General features: G+C 36.3%; 3 protein-coding genes and 1 long non-coding RNA gene across 4 annotated transcripts; all 4 read left to right on the forward strand.

Moving 5' to 3' along the window:
* Positions 1–1,169: 1,169 nt before the first annotated feature.
* On the forward strand, positions 1,170–6,210 carry hsd17b10 (hydroxysteroid (17-beta) dehydrogenase 10). Its single transcript, XM_079177631.1, has 6 exons — positions 1,170–1,247; positions 3,128–3,292; positions 3,790–3,954; positions 4,561–4,689; positions 4,788–4,896; positions 5,183–6,210. The coding sequence occupies exons 1-6, from the start codon at positions 1,224–1,226 to the stop codon at positions 5,371–5,373; spliced, it is 783 nt and encodes a 260-aa protein (XP_079033757.1). The 5' UTR covers positions 1,170–1,223; the 3' UTR covers positions 5,374–6,210.
* A 6,067-nt stretch (positions 6,211–12,277) lies between these two features.
* Positions 12,278–19,287, forward strand: LOC306702131 (uncharacterized protein). The gene is made up of 7 exons (XM_079167647.1): positions 12,278–12,318; positions 13,810–14,163; positions 14,590–14,718; positions 14,868–14,969; positions 17,172–17,209; positions 17,300–17,461; positions 18,144–19,287. The coding sequence occupies exons 1-7, from the start codon at positions 12,279–12,281 to the stop codon at positions 18,315–18,317; spliced, it is 999 nt and encodes a 332-aa protein (XP_079023773.1). The 5' UTR covers position 12,278; the 3' UTR covers positions 18,318–19,287.
* Positions 19,288–19,770: 483 nt separating this feature from the next.
* Positions 19,771–21,116, forward strand: LOC306708203 (uncharacterized protein; the record flags this gene model as incomplete). The annotated part of the gene is made up of 3 exons (XM_079175976.1): positions 19,771–19,810; positions 20,247–20,594; positions 20,938–21,116. The coding sequence occupies 3 exons, from the start codon at positions 19,771–19,773 to the stop codon at positions 21,114–21,116; spliced, it is 567 nt and encodes a 188-aa protein (XP_079032102.1).
* Positions 21,117–21,241: 125 nt separating this feature from the next.
* Positions 21,242–22,165, forward strand: LOC306710953. Its single transcript, XR_013767506.1, has 3 exons — positions 21,242–21,343; positions 21,488–21,525; positions 21,607–22,165. It is a non-coding gene; the product is annotated as an uncharacterized lncRNA (long non-coding RNA).
* Positions 22,166–22,378: the final 213 nt, after the last annotated feature.

The raw sequence follows: 22,378 nt of genomic DNA on the forward strand, positions 1-22,378 counted from the left end.
TCCGATACTTTATACTTCTCTCCTACATTTTAGAGGGAAGAATTATACCTTTTATATTTAATTTAACTGACCTTGCAAACTCAGATTAATAACAAATTTTAATTAACAGATAAATCATGATGTAATATTATAGATTAAGATAAAACGTTATTGATCATTGGGGGGACATTCACAAGCTAGCCAGCAGTAAGTTATTTAAAGCAATTAAAATGAGCTCCACATTTCCCAGCATCAACATTATGGTGACAATGCAACAAATATAATTCTGTATGTATATCTATATTTCTGAAATGGGCTATTCTCCATTATGAGTACTTTTATTTTATATTTCTCTGCTAAAACGTTTGTACTTTTAATACAATTTGAATGCATGACTTGTACTCGTATAGGAGAGTATTTCTTCACCGTCGTATTTTAAGATCTAAGTACTTCTTCCAGCGCAGATAAATCAGTAACCAAGACAAAACCTGGTGAACTTGACATATTAAACTTCCTGAAGCGTCGCCTGAGCTGACCTTGTTGAGCAGCAGAGTGTCTGTGATTGGACATCATCCTTCATATCCCAGAGCAGGCGTTCCCTCATACGCTCACCCATTGGTCGAATCAGACAGAAGTAGGCGGGGCTTAAAAGCTAACGTGGTAAAATGAATGACGGCGCTCTCACACTTGCTGTATTATAGTTATACTGTCCTTATAAGTAAGAAACCAACTAACAACATGTCAGTTGTTACGGTTATTCTTCTTCTATTGATTCCATAGTTTTATTTAATTGTATAACATTTTGTTTTATTCTTTTTTATTTCTATTATAATTAATTATTTTTGTTATTTTTGTTTTACCTCATATTTATTCAGTTTTTTATTGTTATTTAATTTATTTAAAAAAAAAATGTTTTCCGTGCTTTAACATATCAAGTGGTAGCTCCTACTATCCACGTGCAGGGTGTGATGATGGTGCATAACTACATATCCCAGTGAATACATCTTATATTAAGAAAAGAGTATCAGACCGTCTCCCCACCAGGGCTATCGGCTTGATTATGAACCCTTTACCATATACCTTATAGAGTGACATTATTTTAATAATCTAAAATAGTGTTTCTTCCTGAATAATCGCTTGTTTCACACTCCAGTCCAGCTGGTGGCGGTAATGCAGCCCTAAACTGGTTTAACGACCCTGTTTAAACACTAAAGAAGAAGAAGGTGATCCATTCATAAACCAACATGGCGAACATTCGGTGTGTCAAGGTGAGGAAAGAGAAAGATAAATCTCCACACTGCAACACTTACATGATTTATAATACATATAGGATGCGTTACACTTGTTAGACGCCTGTGTTGGGCTTCATGTGTGTTTTCTTATTCTCCTTGTTCATTTGTTTTCCTCGTAACTACGAAGTTTCATTGTGTAACACAACATAAGGGAATTAATGAGTCCACTCAGCACCTTTGTCTTCTCGGTTACACTGATATTGGAGAATTTGAGACAAGAGTTTAAAGGTTTAGTCCACAAACATAACGTCGTTGGTGTCTGACGTTAGTGCCGTCTGCCCAAGTACATCTACTCAAGTGCTCTACTTATGTACAAAATCGAGGTACTTGTTCTTGACTTGAGTATTTCTTCTTAAAGCTACTTCATACTCATACTCCACTACATTTTAGAGATTTCAGATTATGTCTTTCATCCCCTTGAAAACTAGTGAAAACCATGTTTCTCTACATGTGTTGTTGATGAATGTCTGTGATAAACTGAAGGAAGTCCTTTATGTGTTGAGTAATTTCTCCTACTTCTTCGGCTAAATAAACTATTTAAACGCCTCTTGGGTCAGCTGGAGAATGCATCGTCACAAATGTGAAAACGGGGCTGTTTATTCTGAGTTGATGAAAAGTTGACTTTTGAGAGATTCTCACAGGAAAGTGACCAACGACACAGACAAGTTTTGTTTACATTCAGTGCTACTCACCAAAATTGTATTCTTGAGGTATAACAGACGTGTCAAGTACATTTCCCCTTGAGTTAAATATTTTTTTAAAGTACTTTAACCCCAGTGTCAGGTACATACGTGTACTAGCTGACTATCTCCATAGAGCTACCAGAGGTCAGAAACTCTACACATTTAAGATTACGGTTTAGAGACCAACTAAATATCTAAAAACAAGTTTTCAGCAAAGTGAAAAAGATCCATTTGAAAAAATTCAGCAATAACTAACTCATAGAAGTCACTGTCAACGGTAGTGACTCGGTCTTAATAGTTCCAATGACAACAGAATAAACTAGAAAGGTGCACTCAGTAGACTGCAGATCTCTGCCAGGTGTGTCTGTGAGGACCACTGCTGTGTTGTGTGATTGAATGAATGCATCCCAACTGGCTCTAAAGTATCATACAAGACATTTCACAACAATTAAACTCACCAAGCTGTCTGCCCACCGGACAGCCGCTGAGTGGCGGCGATGTACTCAGCACTGTGCGTATTGGCAGTTCTGTTAGATTTTAGCCAAACACACCGTCCAAAACACTAAAAGCGAGCGCGTTCAGCTATTTTCTCTAGCGGGCAAAAAAAAAAAAGCAGCATATTATAATTTAGGTTTTAGGGGTTTTTGTGAACATTTTGCATGTTTTCATTAACACATTATAAAAACGATCAAAACATGACTTACTTATTTTTCTAAATGTATCTTACTTTTATTGTTATTCTCTTCGTAACTGGTGTTAGTATTACTTCTTATAGACTTTATATGTATTACTCTGGTTTGTTTTCTAATGATGTTATAATCTTTGAGTAATCTCTGCCGAAAGAATTTCCTTCGGGATTAATAAAGTTCTATTTTATCTTCTCTTTAAGTTGATTGACTCTTAAATTAGTTGTCTAATAATTTCAGCTCCACAAACAGTTACCACTTGAGTATTAATAATCTTTACTTCCTATCTGTCAAACTCCTGAATGATGAAGTGATACCTCTGCTTTTTTAATTAATCAGCAATTTTGATCTTTTTTTTCACCCGTCTTTCTCAGTGACCCATGTTTTTTATATCCTGTACTACCCTAACCCTCTGGTCCGTCCATGTTTGTGTTTGTGTCTCCGTGTGTGTCTGTGTGTGTTGTGTCCGTGTCCGTGTGTTGCGTAGGGTATGGTTGGGCTGGTGACGGGCGGTGCGTCCGGTTTGGGCCGGGCCACTGTGGAGCGTCTGATCCAGCACGGAGCGTCTGCGGTGATCCTGGACCTGCCCTCCTCTGATGGACCGGCTCTGGCAGCCAGTCTGGGGGACCGCTGTGCCTTCGCTCCTGCAGACGTGGGTCCAAAACACACTCGTGCAAAATTAATAAACCTGTACATTCCAGTTAAAAAGTTATTCATAAGCTGTTCTATTGATTCTTTGCTTCTTTCCTTAAAAAAAAACAAATTTTAACAGATAAAAACAGTTACAGTATGTAAGCTATTGCTTAAAAATCTTTAAGGATAATAAGTTTTATGGGAAGGTATAAAATCTGGAAACTTGTGAAAATGAACTAATTGCTCTTGTGGTAACTGTAAGAGAAACAAAATACAGATCAGACTGCAGCTGTAATTTGAGCTCTAAAATGATGCTCTGAGCTCAGCAGATGGCACTCACACATCATCCAACACAGTGACTGGTGCATGTGATACATGTTGACCCTCCACATTATTTATGCCAGACTTTCCTCTACTTGCTGGATGCAAATTGAACCAAAGACCCGGTCTCTATATTTGGTGCATTTACACGTGTCTGCTTGGTGATATTTATCTCTCGGCCGTCTCATTTCTCAGGTGACATCAGAAGCAGACGTGCAGTCGGCGGTGAATCTGGCCAGAGAGAAGTTTGGGAAGCTGGACCTGGCAGTTAATTGTGCCGGCATCGCTGTCGCCGTTAAAACGTATAACTTTAAGAAGGACCTCCCTCACAGCCTGGAGGACTTCCAGCGTGTAATCAATGTAAGGATGTAGATCAGGATGTAGATCAGTAGAAAAATAAATACCAGTCGCAGCTGTGTGACAGTTCCAGTGGAGGAATGTAACTAAGTTACCTAAAGCTCTGTACTTCTGAACCAGTTGAAAGTACTTGTACTTTATTTTTTATGCAGCTTTATTTTTCTACTAAATCGTAGAGGTACATTTTAATATATTTTTACTGCATTAGATTTGTCTGACAGCTTTAGTCACTTCTCAGATTATGTTTTTAATCCCCTTCCTGTCCAGTGAAAACCACGTATCTCCAGATGTGTTGATAGTTTGTGATGAACTGAAGGATTGAATGTTCCACTATGTGTTGAGAAAATTCTCTTACTTCTTAAGCTAAATAAACTATTTAAAAATCCTCCTGGATCAGTTGGAAAAAAACAGTAACAAAGCTGAAAACGTTTTTCTGAGCTCATGAAAAGTGAAAAGTTTACTTTTTAGAGATGCGAGGTTCTCACGGGACAGCGACTCCACAAACGCATGATGGTCTTATTGAATATGATGCATTACTGCAGATTTAACTACCCAGCAGTATATAAAGGAGTTAAAATGACCACAGTAACATCTATGTGTTTTCTGTAGGTGAACATTGCAGGAACCTTTAATGTGATTCGTCTTGCTGTGGGTGCGATGGGGAAGAACGAGCCTGATGCAGATGGACACAGAGGCTGCATCATCAACACAGCCAGCGTGGCCGCCTTTGATGGACAGGTCATTTGAAACAAACTTTTTGAAAAGCATAAAAGAAACAACTGAGTGGTCGCTCCATTTCTCAACTTTTCTTTTTGTGCTCTCCGTTTCCTCTCCAGGTCGGCCAAGCGGCATATTCAGCCTCTAAAGGCGGTATCGTTGGAATGACCCTCCCCATTGCACGAGATCTGGCACCCATGGGCATCAGAGTCATCACCATAGCACCAGGTCAGTGTTAGGAGTGTAACGGCACACAGAAATCTCTTCCCCTACAGCGGTGGAGCAACGCAGACACACCGTCCTTGTCTTATACACAACTCTCTCTGTTGCTGTTGTAAGTGTCCGGGAACCCGCAGGCGGCTCTTCCAGCTTTTACTTTAAATGGAGTATTTGACGTTGTTGTGTTGGTGCTTTTACTCGAGTGAATGATCTGAGTTAACTTAAGATCTGAACACCACATAAGGATATATCCTTGGTGTATTAATCTCAATGTTCCCTCTCTTTCATCCTCCAGGTCTGTTCTCCACTCCCCTCCTGGCCGGTCTCCCAGAGAAGGTGCGCTCCTTCCTCGCCCGCCAGGTGCCCTTCCCCTCTCGCCTGGGAGACCCCGCTGAGTTTGCCCATCTAGTGACATCACTGGCTGAGAACCCCATGATCAATGGAGAGGTCATCAGACTGGACGGAGCCATTCGCATGCAGCCCTGAGACGGATGGTGTGTGTGTGTGTGTGTCCACGTTAACAAAAAGTTGTTGATCGTCACCTTCGTCGAATTAAGAGAACATTTTTATGTCTGAGTGTTCGTGTGGCTGCCTGGTGCTATAATGTTGTAGAAAGCTGCATACAGTGTGAGAGAAAGTGTGTAAAATATCTGTACATCATTCAGAGCATTGCAGTAGTTTATGCACTCAACTTTGGTTGTTTTGTAAACTAATCCAGATTATAATAAACCTCCAGATGGGTTTGATTATCTTTTCCAAGAAGTTTTTTTTGTTGTCTTAAAAGTAGATTTCTATTCCCCGACAGCATCTTTCAAATTTTCTTGAACCAGAAGTTTGATCTTTAGAAAAAATTAGGAACTTTGACCTCATGTGTAAACATTTTTCTTAATTTTCTCTTACTTTGTTTTGGGTGTAACTTCAGATAACTATGTAAATAACCAGCATAACACATGATGAATATCATCCGTGCATTAATAAGTGCGCATTCATCAGAATTGTAAATTAGAATAATTAACGCCACAATAATACCATAGAAGTCTATGCGTCCTGCCACATATGTTCTTTATTCAAGTCCGGCCTTTTACAGACTTCCCTTCCCATTGTCACCTGAGGGTCGTAGTCACAGAAATGAAGAAATGGTTTGAAAAAAACACATGAAATCAGAGGAATGCTAGCAGAGACTATATTACACACCTAGTTCATTCATCAACAATTTCTTTTAATTTTGCTTATTGAAGCTGTTTTGACAACAACGAGAAAATGTATTATTTGACAATTGCCTTGAAGATGTTCAAATCAGACAGAAACAAATGTGAAATAAAAACCCACAATAGTACAAAACATGTTTTGGTGTCATCAAGGTAACGTGATATGTCGCAGCAAAGTGCCGTCCCATGTGCCATTTCAAGCCCTGCAGCCTCCCGCACTCATTTAACAGGTGACGTCAGTTAAATCCCCGAGGGTTCAGGGTTTAAGGCTTTAGGGGGAACATTAAGATTGTCCCATTCCGTTTAAAACTAGACCCGAGTTAGATGGCCACAAGGGTCCAACCCGCATAATTATGAATCCCACTGCTCTTCTTGGCAACACCCGCCCTGCAGAGCTGGCTACTGCGGTCAAGTGGTCCGTCATCTGCGGAACTTCGGTCACGTCAGCCGGCGTTTGAAATGTAATGCTCGTCTATTCGTGGTGTTACGGTACGGGTGCTTGGATAGCCCAAAAAGCCCGGAAATAGATCAATATTTCATCAATAATTTGTCTAATTTGATATAACAAGTCAAAAACAACGTCATTTTGTACATTAAGTGAAATACAACAATAAAATGATCTGAAATACACTGCTGTATAATCTTTAATTGAAAAAGGGTTCGAAAATTATAATATTACCTAATAATAATCTTTGATCTGTAAAAAAAAAAAATTCCTTCATTGGATAGCTAAAGTTCTGTTCATGATGACCCCATATATCTCCATGTCAAATGTAATGTAATCTTACTGGATAGTTTTTGAGAGAAGTGCATGTAAAGTTAGCTCAAATGACATTCAGATAGTCATAATTTCCCCATATTTGCCATTTTATTAAAAATAATCCTTAAGAGGTTATGTCAATATGTCACTGGATTCTTGTTTATGAAGACTCTCACTGTACCCAAGTATATTTTCATGAAATATTACTGTACAGTTTTTGAGATAAGTGCATGTAAAGTTAGCTGAAATGACATTTTGATATGAATAATTTCCCTATATTTGACATTTTATTAAAACTAATCCCTAATAGGTTATGTCAATATTTCACTGGATTCTTGTTTATGAAGACCCTGGCTATGCCCAAGTATATTTTCAAGAGATATTACTGTACAGTTTTTGAGAAAAGTACATGTAAAGTTAGCTCAAATGACATTTTGATATTCATAATTTCACCCATATTTGACATTTTATTAAAACTAATCCTTAATAGGTTATGTCAATATTTCACTGGATTCTTGTTTATGAAGACCCTGGCTATGCCCAAGTATATTTTCAAGAGATATTACTGTACAGTTTTTGAGAAAAGTACATGTAAAGTTAGCTCAAATGACATTTTGATATTCATAATTTCACCCATTTTTGACATTTTATTAAAACTAATTCTTAATAGGTTATGTCAATATTTCACTGGATTCTTGTTTATGAAGACCCTGGCTATGCCCAAGTATATTTTCAAGAGATATTACTGAACAGTTTTTGAGAAAAGTACATGTAAAGTTAGCTCAAATGACATTTTGATATGAATAATTTCCCTATATTTGACATTTTATTAAAACTAATCCCTAATAGGTTATGTCAATATTTCACTGGATTCTTGTTTATGAAGACCCTGGCTATACCCAAGTATATTTTCAAGAGATATTACTGTACAGTTTTTAAGAAAAGTGCATGTAAAGTTAGCTGAAATGACATTTTGATATGAATAATTTCCCTATATTTGACATTTTATTAAAACTAATCCTTAATAGGTTATGTCAATATTTCACTGGATTCTTGTTTATGACGACCCTGGCTATGCCCAAGTATATTTTCAAGAGATATTACTGTACAGTTTTTGAGAAAAGTACATGTAAAGTTAGTTCAAATGACATTTTGATATTCATAATTTCCCCATATTTGACATTTTATTAAAACTAATTCTTAATAGGTTATGTAAATGTTTCACTGGATTCTTGTTTATGAAGACCATCACTATGCCCATGTATATTTTCATGAAATATTACTGTACAGTTTTTGAGAAAAGTGCCTGTAAAGTTAGCTCAAATGACATTCATTTCCCCATATTTGAACTGTTAAATAAACAATTCCTAAAAAGGTTGTAGTAAATTTTAAATGAATTTTTGCTCTAGATCACTCCGACTATGTCCTTTAAAATGTAATGTAATTTTATTGCATGTCTAATGTTTCAATTGTCTATATTGAAAATCTAGACATTGACATTAGTAAGCCTTGCACATGCATATTATTTACTTTCTGATTGTCAAGTTTCAAAGAAAAACTTTTAAAGATAAAATGCAAAACATATTTCACCACCCTATCCACACAGACAGATACAGCTATATACAAAGAGACAAAAAACATAACATTTATTTAACATTTACATGGCACAGTTGTTTTGTGAATGGAGATGCTGTTTGTGCAAATAAATGTTATGTTTTTTGTCTCTTTGTATATAGCTGTATCAGTCTTCATAAACAAGAATCCAGTGAAACATTTACATAACCTATTAAGGATTAGTTTTAATAAAATGTCAAAAATGGGTGAAATTATTCATATCAAAATGTCATTTGAGCTAACTTTACATGTACTTTTCTCAAAAACTGTACAGTAATATTTCATGAAAATATACATGGGCATAGTGATGGTCTTCATAAACAAGAATCCAGTGAAACATTTACATAACCTATTAAGAATTAGTTTTAATAAAATGTCAAATATAGGGAAATTATGAATATCAAAATGCCATTTGAGCTAACTTTACATGTACTTTTCTCAAAAACTGTACAGTAATATCTCTTGAAAATATACTTGGGTATAGCAAGGGTCGTCATAAACAAGAATCCAGTGAAATATTGACATAACCTATTAAGGATTAGTTTTAATAAAATGTCAAAAATGGGTGAAATTATTCATATCAAAATGTCATTTGAGCTAACTTTACAGGCACTTTTCTCAAAAACTGTACAGTAATATTTCATGAAAATATACATGGGTACAGTGAGAGTCTTCATAAACAAGAATCCAGTGAAACATTTACATAACCTATTAAGGATTAGTTTTAATAAAATGTCAAAAATGGGTGAAATTATTCATATCAAAATGTCATTTGAGCTAACTTTACATGTACTTTTCTCAAAAACTGTACAGTAATATCTCATGAAAATATACATGGGCATAGTGATGGTCTTCATAAACAAGAATCCAGTGAAACATTTACATAACCTATTAAGAATTAGTTTTAATAAAATGTCAAATATAGGGAAATTATGAATATCAAAATGCCATTTGAGCTAACTTTACATGTACTTTTCTCAAAAACTGTACAGTAATATCTCTTGAAAATATACTTGGGCATAGCCAGGGTCGTCATAAACAAGAATCCAGTGAAATATTGACATAAGCTATTAAGGATTAGTTTTAATAAAATGTCAAAAATGGGTGAAATTATGAATATCAAAATGTCATTTGAGCTAACTTTACATGCACTTATCTCAAAAACTGTACAGTAATATTTCATGAAAATATACTTGGGTACAGTGAGAGTCTTCATAAACAAGAATCCAGTGACATATTGACAAAACCTCTTAAGGATTATTTTTAATAAAATGTCAAATATGGGGAAATTATGAATATCAAAATGTCATTTGAACTAACTTTACATGTACTTTTCTCAAAAACTGTACAGTAATATCTCTTGAAAATATACTTGGGCATAGCCAGGGTCGTCATAAACAAGAATCCAGTGAAATATTGACATAACCTATTAAGGATTAGTTTTAATAAAATGTCAAAAATGGGTGAAATTATGAATATCAAAATGTCATTTGAGCTAACTTCACATGTACTTTTCTCAAAAACTGTACAGTAATATCTCTTGAAAATATACTTGGGTACAGTGAGAGTCTTCATAAACAAGAGTCTTGACAAATTATTGATGAATTTTGATCTATTTCTGGGCTTTTTGGGCTATCCAAGCACCCGTACCGTAACACCACGAATAGACGAGCATTTCATTTCAAACGCCGGCTGACGTGACCGAAGTTCCGCAGATGACGGACCACTTGACCGCAGTGAGCTGGCTGAGGCAGAGACGACTGGTGTTAGGCATCGATCCAGAGTAGTTAGGGTCGGGATAGCCCATTGGTCAGGGCTGCTACCTCGACGGGCATGGACACCTGGTCAAACCTATTGCTTGAATGCTGCACCGGGTTGTCTATAATAATGCCTAAATAACACATATCTTATTTTTAAACGTCCATCTGGTCTGCATCGTCAAAGAGAGGAATCAGAACTTCACGTATCAGGTCAGTGACAAAAATAACAAAAGTAACTTGTGGATGTACACACTTGTTGGAGCCATAATGTTGTTTTGTTGTTTTCTTTTATCTTTGAGGGAAACACAAGGTGAATTTAGACATGCAGTTCTGACATTGAACACAGGGTGGCGCATTAATGTATGTAAGCATATAGGTAAGTGCTGGTGATGAGAATCAGGTGTGTGTAGACGGGAAGCAAACAGTTTTTGACAGTGTCAGCGTGGCGTCTTATCTTATCCTGTCGTGGTATCCTGTGGTTTTCTGTTACTAAGCAATTAAGATGCATATACACGAGTAAGATTGAACGATGTTGATTTAATGATATGGTGTCAATGTGCAACGGAATAAATGGATCAACGGATGGAAAGAGATACAGCGCACTGGACAGTGAATTGTTTGTGGCATAGAACACGCGTCCGAACAAGTTCTCCCGTTCGCTCCCCAGTGGCTTTAAGATACAATTGGATATTTGTTAAAGTCACTACAATACTAATGCATCACTAATTATAATCCAACTACTACGTAGTAGGCCCACACAACATAAACCTAACCATAGTTTATATGCATACTAATTATGAAGTCTAGTTAATATGTTACTGTAAGTGTGTGCTGTGCATCCATATCCTCAGTGTATCGTGAAAAAGTTAAGTTTCTTTAAAAAAAAGAAAGAATATACTTTGTTTACTTTTTGTCTTTTTTTGAAGAAAAAAATACAAGATAATCAGCACTTTTTTCATACTTTCAGTTTTGAAAACTTTTGAAATTGAACTGTAATTGTCTTATGTTTTCTATTTCTTCAATTCCTTCAATTTCCGTTATGATACATATAACATGGAGACCACACAACCAGACCAAAGAGGACTTTGGTCCTCTGATGCATTTTATTTGTGTCAAACAGACCACCCTCTGGATTCTGTGGTACTAGATATGTGACACTAACACTATTTTAGAAAGTGAACCTTGTATTAAAGCCATCTGTTTGAGTGAGAACTGCTCAAGAAACGATCTTAAGCAATCTGTACGCGCAGTGTATATATTTAAGAAAATAACTTGTGGTAACATGTATGCGCAGATGATATGTACATCTCTCCTTCCATTAGGTCTGAATAAACACCAAGACTTCAACAATTTAAATGTTGGAAGAAATAGCTTCAGGGATTATCCTGTACCAATTATCACCAGATGAGTTGTATAGACTGAAATAACTTTTAATGGTGCACACTCTTGTGATGCTTTATTCTACTGCAGCAGTCTGCCTTATTCTGTCCTGAAAATACAAACACTCCATTTACGTGACAAAGTGGTGGTGTTTGACCTGGAAATGAGTACGGGCAGCACGCCCTGGTTATTGGCTGGGGTCCTAGTGCTCAGAAGAGTCCCGAACACGGCAAAATAATAAGAAAAGAGCAAATACAGGAAGAGGGCAGGGTCTCTCACCACACAATTCTAGTGGTTCATAAGTGATGACGGAGAGGGATTATTTTTGTATCAGTCTATTCATCGTTTTTTAGAAAATTGATGCATATTAGGCCTTTAAAAAGATGGAGACTTTTAGACAAAAACATGACATTACTGCATCAAGTTACAAGCAAACACAGTTCTAATGTACAATCATACATAAACTTACAGGTTATTGACTTCAGTGGAGAGAAGTCATATTCTGTAATACTAACAGGAAATTGCAGTGGAAAAAATGCACAAGGAAGGGAGTAGAGTAGAGAATGTGATGTGGTTGGAGGAGGGGCTCTATCATTTAGAGAAGTGAGGGCTTCCTGGTTTGTCAGTGAAGACTGAAGAGAGGCCGCGTTAACCATCAGAACCTCAAACATGGACGTTCATCAGACTTTGATCTGCTTCTTCTTTTTCAGTGAGTACGCTCACTTTCTATTTCTTTCATTCTCTTATTTTACGATGATATTATTTTTCAGTTGGTCAGTTAAGCTTTGCAGGAAACAGTTTCTCATGAGTGAAGTGTGTTTCATCACATCTCATATCTGTTCAAGACATATTGTTGCTTTCTGTGGTTAAACAGGACGATCGGAGTTGGGATGACTCACTCAGTGGTGGGGAACTAAGATCTTGAAATACTATAAATAACACTAGAAATATTCAGTTACAAAAAAAAGCCATGCACTCAAATGTTTACTTAAAAGTACTACAAGTATTAACATCAACATATACTTAAAGTATCAGAGGTAAAAATACTCTAATATGCTAATGTCGCTCATAATTCTGCATTGTAATTATTGATGCATTAATGTGTTCATCACTTTAATGTTGCAGCTGGTAGAGGTGGAGCTGATTGTGATTACTTTATGTACTGCTGCATAGCTGATTTCCTCCTGGAGATCATTACAGTTTCATTATAATCTATAATAAAACATTATGATTGACATATTGATTATATTTTGTATTTTTAATCTAATTCAGCAGAGTAACTGACGGTATGAAATAATTGTAGTGGTGTAGAAGCATAAAGTAGCAGAAAATAGTAATGAAGTACCTCAAAACTGCACTCACAGTACTTGGGTAAATGTACTTAGTTACTCTCCACTAGTCACCAGCTACCTAGTCACTTTGACATGACATCATTAAAAGTACTGGTGACTTTACAAAATAGACTTTAAATCAAGAATGAAATTAAATGGTCAAACTCTTAAGTAAATCTGACTACAGCTGCAGATAGTTCAGCAGAAAATCTTGGAAAACAAGCTGCATCCACTGATGAGTTGGGATCAATTAAATCAATCAGCATGAAATCTTTGTTTTCATTAATAAACCTCTTATTCAATAATGTTTGTGCATCTAACAAATACAGTAAAGTAAATGTGTTCAGAAAGAAGACAAAGCTCATTTTGACTTTTGTCATCTGTATCAGTTTGACTGTTTGTGTTGATTCACATCAAACAGTCAAAGTACCAACTGTACAGAGTACATCTCTGAGAAGGAGTAATAAGTACACACTTTTATAGTTTTAGCTCTTCTCCACAACTAAAACAATGAACTCAATATTTATCATATAAACCTTTGTGACAGGTAGCCTATATTCTTTATTTATTTCAATTCTAACCTGGGTAATTAAGTGATATCTCGAAGACTATTTAAAGTGTTTTTCTCATAAATCTGCCACTTTAATCTCAGAAAATATATTTTTTCTTTCCCACAGTGACCTTAAAACCCTTTCGTAAGAATGTTAGACAGTTCTGATGCTTAAAATCTTGGTTGAAAGAATCCAAATTAAATTATAGTTGTATTAAATTATTACGCCTCAGTCACAGACTAGTTGAACTGGGTAGTTTATCCCAGTAGAGGAAGTGAAGTCCAGATAATAACTATTGATTGATCATCCTTTCAACAGGACTGTGGGGCAGAAACACTGGAATCATCAATGCAGAGATCCTCGTCAGTACAGGAAAAGAAGGAGGAGACGTCACAGTTGCATGCATCTTCACTTTCTCTGGAATAAGGAAGATCTTCTGTAAGGAACCATGTGAAGAAGGAGACATTCTCATTGGCACAGATGATGTCACAGCTCAGAGTGGAAGATACAGCATTGAATATAAAGAAGGAACGTTTCCAGCACGGTCTACAATTCTGTATGTGAGCATCACAAAGCTGACTAAGTCTGATGCAGGAAAGTACAGATGTGGTTTGCACAGATCTTTAACACCCTATCCATCATACCAGGACATTGAGATCAGAGTTGAAGAAGGTGAGTTTCTACTGAGAGAAATAACTGTTCACTGACAGCTGCTGATGTTTCAAATACCTCGATGTGTTTAGTAACGATTATATTTAGAGCTGCATATTTTCATCATTGTAAAAACTGATGAATGCTCCTTTAAAACCAGCAGTTCAACTGTAAAATATCTGATAAATTCAGACTGTCGCACACTACAGCTGATTTGAACAGTGTTGCACCAAACACATTGATTACCGTCTGCATTTAGCTGTATGATTAGAAATGCATTGATACATACACAGATAATTAGTGTTATTTAAGTGAAATGTTACCACAGATATCTTTGTATTTGTACAATTAGTATCTGATTGTGTAGTTGTGTGTTCATTGTTTTATTTTTGTGTTTCTGAGCTCCAGTCTCTTTAAAACTAAACGTGACTCTTCAACCTCTTTCAGCATCAGTCCCATCAGCCTCCACACTGACTACAACACAGTGTCTGAGCTCCAGTACAGGAAGCTACACACCTTCATCAGCCTCCCCCGAAGGTACCCAGCAGTCTCAAAAGGAACAGACACCAGCTGCAGGTGGGAACATTTTTTTTGTTATAAAGTATTATTTTAATGATTACAATATTTAGTTGATGTTATTGTTAGCTTGACAGTGATGCAGGCTTCCAGATATATTGCATAATAAAGTCTAAAACAAACTTGTTCCTCTGCTCAAACTACCACAGGTTACACACTGGTGTATGTGGGTCTGTCTCTGGCCGTCATAATTGTCGTGTTATTAGCAGCTGTGGGGATATTCTGCAGGAAGAGGGCCAGTATAACCAAAGGTGAGGCAACAGGAAACACACACACACACACACACACACACACACACACACACACACACACACACACACACACACACACACACACACACACACACACACACACACACACACACACACACACACACACACACACACACACACACAATAACAACATCTAAAACGGAACATTTAGCTGATGAAGAAAAGTGCAGAAGGGACTTTCAGAGTGTTTCAGACTATTTTGAATTGAAAGCTAAATCCTGCTAGATGTTCCTAGATTATGTCATGTGATATATCAGTGATATCATGAAATAACTATTTATATACTGTATAAGATTTTATAAATGGTGTCAAGCTGAACTTAATAGAATCAAATGAGCTTTATCATTAGCTCTTCAAACTGCTATTATCTCATCAATATGCATCTGAAGTAACGTTTTGTAAAAGCTGTAGTGTAGGCTGTGTCATGAATAGAGATGATCCAGACAGTAGAATAAACTCTTGTCAACATATTGAGAAAAAATTAGCTGCAAAGTAGCATCAACAAATGGTCAAACTTGCCCATAAACTTCTCTTTATTTTCAAAACTATAGCTCTAATTCCCCCAAAACATTCTTTTTATTTATTCCTATCACCCTTTTGTCTGGTCTAATAAAGCACATTGGGTGAGAATAATTATTTTTCAAAATTCAAGGACAGAAATGTATTATGCCTCACAGATGTCTTATATATATCGGATTATTATATTATATATATATTAACACAGCTGAGCAAACAAAGCCTCAAAACGTATTGAAATCTCTGTTTACAAAACACAATACAAAATATTACTTCTTTATAAACTAAACCACATTAGAATCATGGAACAAAATTGAATAAAATACTAGGAGTGCAATTTAGTATCCAGAGAAACACAAAGATCTAAGATACAAATACAAAATCTGGGGCACAACTGGAGCACTTGGACTACAAGGGGAATTTACGCTTATCAGATATAATTATGCACAATAGTGTTCAATCATTTACAGAACTTCAGAATAAATTCACATTGACAAATATGTATTTCTTTTTAGATCATTACAGCTAAAAGACTGGATTACTAAAACGTTTATTTACACTATGATTTGTTGCCAGGACCTTTGGAGGATGTTATCTTTAAAGAAGGAACAAACATTTAATACACAAAATGAAAGAAATTCTTACATCTCACTAACAGTATTACTGCAAATAAAAAACTACAATACAAATTGATGACAAGAATATACTACATTAGATATGAAATGCATACGTTTTATCCAGATTTCTCTGATAGGTGTGTGAGGAATGAAATCCAAGAGTGGATAGGTAACGGTATATAGAATACAGGACATAGAACCTGTGTTGTGTGTTGTGTTTACAGGATGTGTGTGTGTGTGTGTGAGTGTGTGTGTGTGTGTGTGTGTGTGTGTGTGTGTGTGTGTGTTGTGTTTACAGGGTGTGTGTGTGTGTGTGTGTGTGTGTGTGTTGTGTTTACAGGTTGTGGGTGATTTGTAATGATAGGTAAAGGAGCTACATGTAAAATGAATGAATGTGATATAAATGCACATTTGTCATGTGTCTTAAAGGAACAGTGTGTAGGATTTAGGGGGATTTATTGGTAGAAATGTAATATTATATTCATACCTTCATTTCATTAGTGTAATGACCTGAAACTAAGAGTCGTTGTGTTCTCGTTACCTTAGAATGAGCCGTTTATATTTTCATAGGGAGTGGGTCCTTTTCACGGAATTCACCACGTTTCTACAGTAGCCCTGAAAGGACAAACCAACCACTGGTTCTATTGAGAGCCTTTGGCATTTTTATGTTCCCTGAAGGCCACCGTAGTTCTCTGACACACATTCTCACCACTAGATGCCACTAAATCCTACACACTGCTCCTTTTTTGTCTTATATTAATGTATTTATTTTTACGTTAGCCTTACTAGGATAGTATACTGTACACTATCTTATACATCAAGGTATTACATAGGTTTGTTTGAAAGAGATTGAAAGCAAATGTCATGGTGGAAAGCATAACATTAAATAAAGATAATCCTGCAAACAAATAGAGCACAAAGGCGACTCTCTTCAAGAGGAGTGGACTTCTGCCCAAAACCTTTCTAGGATCCTTTTTTAAAAGAAGACGTAAAATGTGTTTTTAAAGTTGTCTCTTTGACCTGATAAACTGAACTGCATGCTTTTCAGAACCTCCTGTGGAAACTGAGCACGCTGATGACACAGAGGTGAGTTTGAGTAAATCTGGGACATCACAGCATCCTTCATGTTTGTGAAACCTGCTAATATTAATACGAACCCCTCTTCTCCTCCTTCAGGTCAACCGTGTGTACGAGGAGATCAGAGAGGAGGACAGACGGAGCACATCTCCTCCTGTAGAAGTATCTACAGTTTACACTTACGTCAAATACACCAAACCAGACGGTGTCGAAACCTCAGATGACTACAGCTTGGCCACTGCAGCCACTTCTCAGAAGACCGTAAGTTGCAACTGTGGGAGGATTTTAGGTTTCAGGCTGAGAAAACACATGAAGGCTACATCCACTAAAATAACTGGTCATGGTTATGATTTTCACACATTTCACAAAAGCGATTTCTCTGTCTCACACCCAAAGACGGCTTCCTTTTTCTTTTTTTTTAGCTTTTTAGAAGTACAGTACATTTGCCTTTTTTGTTTTGATCCAGGTGGTTTTGAGAGGTGGTCTGAGACTAATGAAAATGTTGTTTCAATGTACAGCAAAGGAACTATTTTTGCAGCGGCAGATTAGACAGAAGATTGTGGACAAGTCCCCAAAAGAGAGGTTTTGAATGAATTTTACAGCAGTTTGTTTCAAATTGAAAAGAATTCCAAGTAACTTAACTTTGGTAAAAATATTAAATTCAGTCAATAAAGTTGGAAAAGAAACTCCATCGGTCTATTTTTTTAATCCAGAGAGAAAATAAACCTACTTAAAAAGAGGAACCAGGCCAGTTTCTGGTCATATCTAGAGCCTCACGCTTCCATTGATTCAAGGCACAAGTCCTCAGAGTGAAAGCTGCACTACAGACATTGAGTTCAATACATTTGGAGATAAAACTCTGTTAACGGTTTACATGATATGAAGAAGCACACACGCTAAGAGCCTAAGTGATGAACTTTAACCTCTCTTTGTTTTCTTGCAGATTGAAGATGCTTCGAGTAAACTAATCTACTCTGATGTAGATTTTACCGACGGTGCAGCTGCCTCGCTCAACAGCGCCCCCTGTGGTAATGCAGATAACGTTGTCTACTCTGTGCCGCGGGTAGAAGACACTTCACCTCCCCTGTACTCCATTGTTACTTCACATCAGCCGTAGCACAGACGCTGTCACCGCCACATTCTCCATCAGTGGTCAACAGGGGAACACAAAGGGGTTTGAATGAGTAACGTTCACACCACCATCTGTTTTTATTATGCCAGACAACTGACGTTATTTTGAGAACTGTTATATTTGTTAACTGTTAGTTTTACAGCGTGATTGAAAATGTGACACATAACAGCAATGACTGCTGGGAAAAAGTTAATATATTTAGGTTTGAGAAGATGAGATGTTTCTCTAAGCTGAAATGTATATATATATATATATATATATATTTTGTTGTTGCAGTTAGACACAGTATTGTTCCGTATTTTTTTTTAACTAATTAGTTTTGTTTAGGGGATCTATTTGACATGAGAACAATGGCCTGCGAAAATATGTACCTTATTTTGATATTTAGATTATAAAAATTCTGATTACCGTATATCTGCTGATATTCTTTTTTTTAACATTAACACAATACAAACAAACAGTTTTTAATTCATTCCTATCAATTCTGTGTGTATTTCTAAATAATTGTGACCAATGTATAACTGAGTGAGACATTTTACAGTTAAAAAATGAAATAAACTTGTCAGTGCTCTTTTGTGGACAAAAGACAGTTTGGGAAATATATTTAAAGCCACAAGACAGAAGTACAGATATGTAGTTCAATGAGAAATAGATCGTTAACAGTTCACATGAAGCAGCATACACACTGAAATTATGCTCATGTGACTAAACTCAAAAAGAGTGCTTCATCAAACATGTTTGATAAATTACGTCATCCCTGCAGCACTCTAGCAGCCACTCACAGTCAGTGGTTGATACTGAAGGCAATATTTTAGTTTATAAAAATAAAATCCTGATCACTGTATATCTGCTGATATTTTTTTTATACATTAACACATAATATAAACAAACAGTATCAATTCTATGTGTATTTCAAAAAAATTGTGACCAAGTTAAAAAATGTAATAAACTTGTCAGTGCTGTCTTGTGGACAAAGACTTTTGTTTCTATGTTACTACAAACATGTTTGGATGTTCCTGGATTGCATTTAACAAAATACAAGAATTCAAATGTTTGTTTATTTCTAATGCTCAGAAACGCTCGATAGTAATACATATTTTAGTTTGGTGTTTGGTTTTGCTTTGCTAGTATACAGAACACAAAACCCTGCTGATATCTAAAACAAAGAACAAGATTACACAGGATGTTATTATTTTATAATAACTAGTATGCACATGATCGAAAAATAGCATCTTTCAGAACTTTAAGGCTCTGTAGATCATGTGAATATAGAGACAAAAAAATGTACAATTAAAGTACAAAATATAATACAGTGGAAAAAATGCACAAGGAATGGAGAAGAGTAAAGTAGAGAATGTGATGTGTTTGGAGGAAGGGCTCTATCATTTAGAGAAGTGAAGACTGAAGAGAGGCTGCGTTAACAATCAGAACCACAAACATGAACATTCGTCAGACTTTGATCTGCTTCTTCTTTTTCAGTGAGTACGCTCACTTTATATTTCTATCATTCTCTTACTTTACGATGATAGTTTTTTCATTTGGTCAGTTAAGCTTTGCAGTCAATGGGAAACAGTTTCTCATGAGTGAAGTGTGTTTCATCACATCTCATATCGATTCAACACATATTGTTGCTTTCTGTGGTTAAACAGGACGATCGGAGTTTTTGTTTTCTTTGTTTTTTCTCTGAATATTACCCCAGACTGTAATAATGATATATTTACCTTTCCTACAGTGACCTTAAAACGCTGTCGTAAGAATTTTGATGCTTAAAATCTTGGTGAAAAGAATCCAAATTAAATTGTAGTTGTATTAAATTATTACCCCTCAGTCACAGACTAGTTGAACTGGGTAGTTTATCCCAGTAGAAGAAGTGAAGTCCAGATAATAACTATTGATTGATCATCCTTTCAACAGCACTGCGGGGCAGAAACACTGGAATCATCAATGCAGAGATCCTCGTCAGTACAGGAAAAGAAGGAGGAGACATCACAGTTGAATGCATCTTCACTTTCTCTGGAACAAAGAAGATCTTCTGTAAGGAACCATGTAAAAAAGGAGACATTCTCATTGAAACAGATGATGTCACAGCGAAGAGGGGCAGATACAGCATTGAATATGACAAAGGAACGTTTCTAGAGTCTGCAATTCTGTATGTGAGCATCAGAAAGCTGATTAAGTCTGATGCAGGAAAGTACAGATGTGGTTTGCACAGATCTGTTTTACCCTCATCATACCAGGACATTGAGATCAGAGTTGAAGAAGGTGAGTTTCTACTGAGAGAATGAACTGTTCACTGACAGCTGCTGATGTTTGAAATACCTCGATGTGTTTAGTAACGATTATATTTAGAGCTGCATATTTTCATCATTGTAAAAACTGATGAATGCTCCTTTAAATCCAGAAATTCAACACTTGATTTGAACAGTGTTGCACCAAACACATTGATTACCTTCTGCATTTCGCTGTATGATTATAAATACATTGATACATTCACAGATAATTAGTGTTATTTAAGTGAAATGTTACCACAGATATCTTTGTATTTGTACAATTAGTATCTGATTGTGTAGTTGTGTGTTCATTGTTTTATTTTTGTGTTTCTCAGCTCCAGTCTCTTCAAAACCAAACGTGACTCTTCAACCTCTTTCAGCATCAGTCCCATCAGCCTCCACACTGACTACAACACAGTGTCTGAGCTCCAGTACAGGAAGCTACACACCTTCATCAGCCTCCCCCGAAGGTACCCAGCAGTCTCAAAAGGAACAGACACCAGCTGCAGGTTAGAACATTTTATTATGATTGTAATGATTCCACATTTAGTTGATGTTATTATTAGCTTGACAGTTATGCAGGCTCCCATATTGCATAAAAAAGTGTAAAAAAAACTCATTCATCCGCACAAACAACCACAGGTGTGCTGCTGTATGTGCGTCTGACTCTGGTCATCATGATCATCGTGCTGTCAGCGGCTGTGCTGATAATCTGCAGGAAGAGGGCCAGTAAACGCGAAGGTGAGGCTACAGGAAACACACACAAAGGGAACTGAACGTCTAAAACTCTTCACAGAAAAATCAACAAAACAAAACAACACACTTTGCCTGTCATGCCAGATGTTTAAGCAGTGGACCTAATCTTCTGAACCACATATTTTTCAGAACCTTCTGTAGAAGCTGAGTATGTTAATGTCACAGAGGTGAGTTTGAGTAAATTTGGGATATCAAGCATTATTAATATTGAAACCACCTGATATTAACACAGACCTGTTCTCCTGCAGGCCAACCGGGTGTCTGAGGAGAGTGAGGAAGACGGACAGAGCAGAACTCCTCCTTTAGAAATGTCTGCAGTTTAAACTTTCTACTGAAGCCAGTTCTCAAGCCAGTAAGAATACATGTGGAAGGAATTTAGCTTTGGGTTCAGGTCACAGTATCTTTATACTTAATCTGCCAAATTAACGTGAAACAACTTCATTTTACAATAGAGGAAATATTTTTGCAGTTGCAGAATACAAAAGAAAATGGTGGTCATGTCCTCAAAAAAGTGGTCTTAAACAAACCACAAATCATCTAATGTTTTAGAGTAAGGTGGTGCCTTCTTAAGAAACAGGAACCAGGCCAGTTTGATGAATATATTTTAAGCCACAAGAGAGAAGTACAGATATGTAGTTCAATACTAAGAAACAGATCGTTCACAGTTTACATGAAGCAGCATACACACTGAAATTATGCTCATGTGACAAAGAGACGACTAAACTCAAAATAGTGCTTCATCAAACATGTTTGTTTGATAAACATCATCCATGCAGCACTCTAGCATGCAGTCACAGTCAATGGTTGATACTGAAGGCAATATTTTATATTCTATAAATTACTGTATATCTGTAAACATTAGCACATAATATAAACTGTTTTTAGTACAATACTATCAATTCTATGTATATTTCTAAAAAGTTGTGATCAATATATTACTGAGTGAGACATTTTACAGTTAAAAAATGTAATAAACTTGTCAGTGCTCTTTTGTGGACAAAATACATTTGTTTCTATGTT

This window comes from Pholis gunnellus, assembly GCF_910591455.1.
Source record: "Pholis gunnellus genome assembly, chromosome: 2".
NCBI classification, from domain to species: Eukaryota; Metazoa; Chordata; class Actinopteri; order Perciformes; family Pholidae; genus Pholis; species Pholis gunnellus.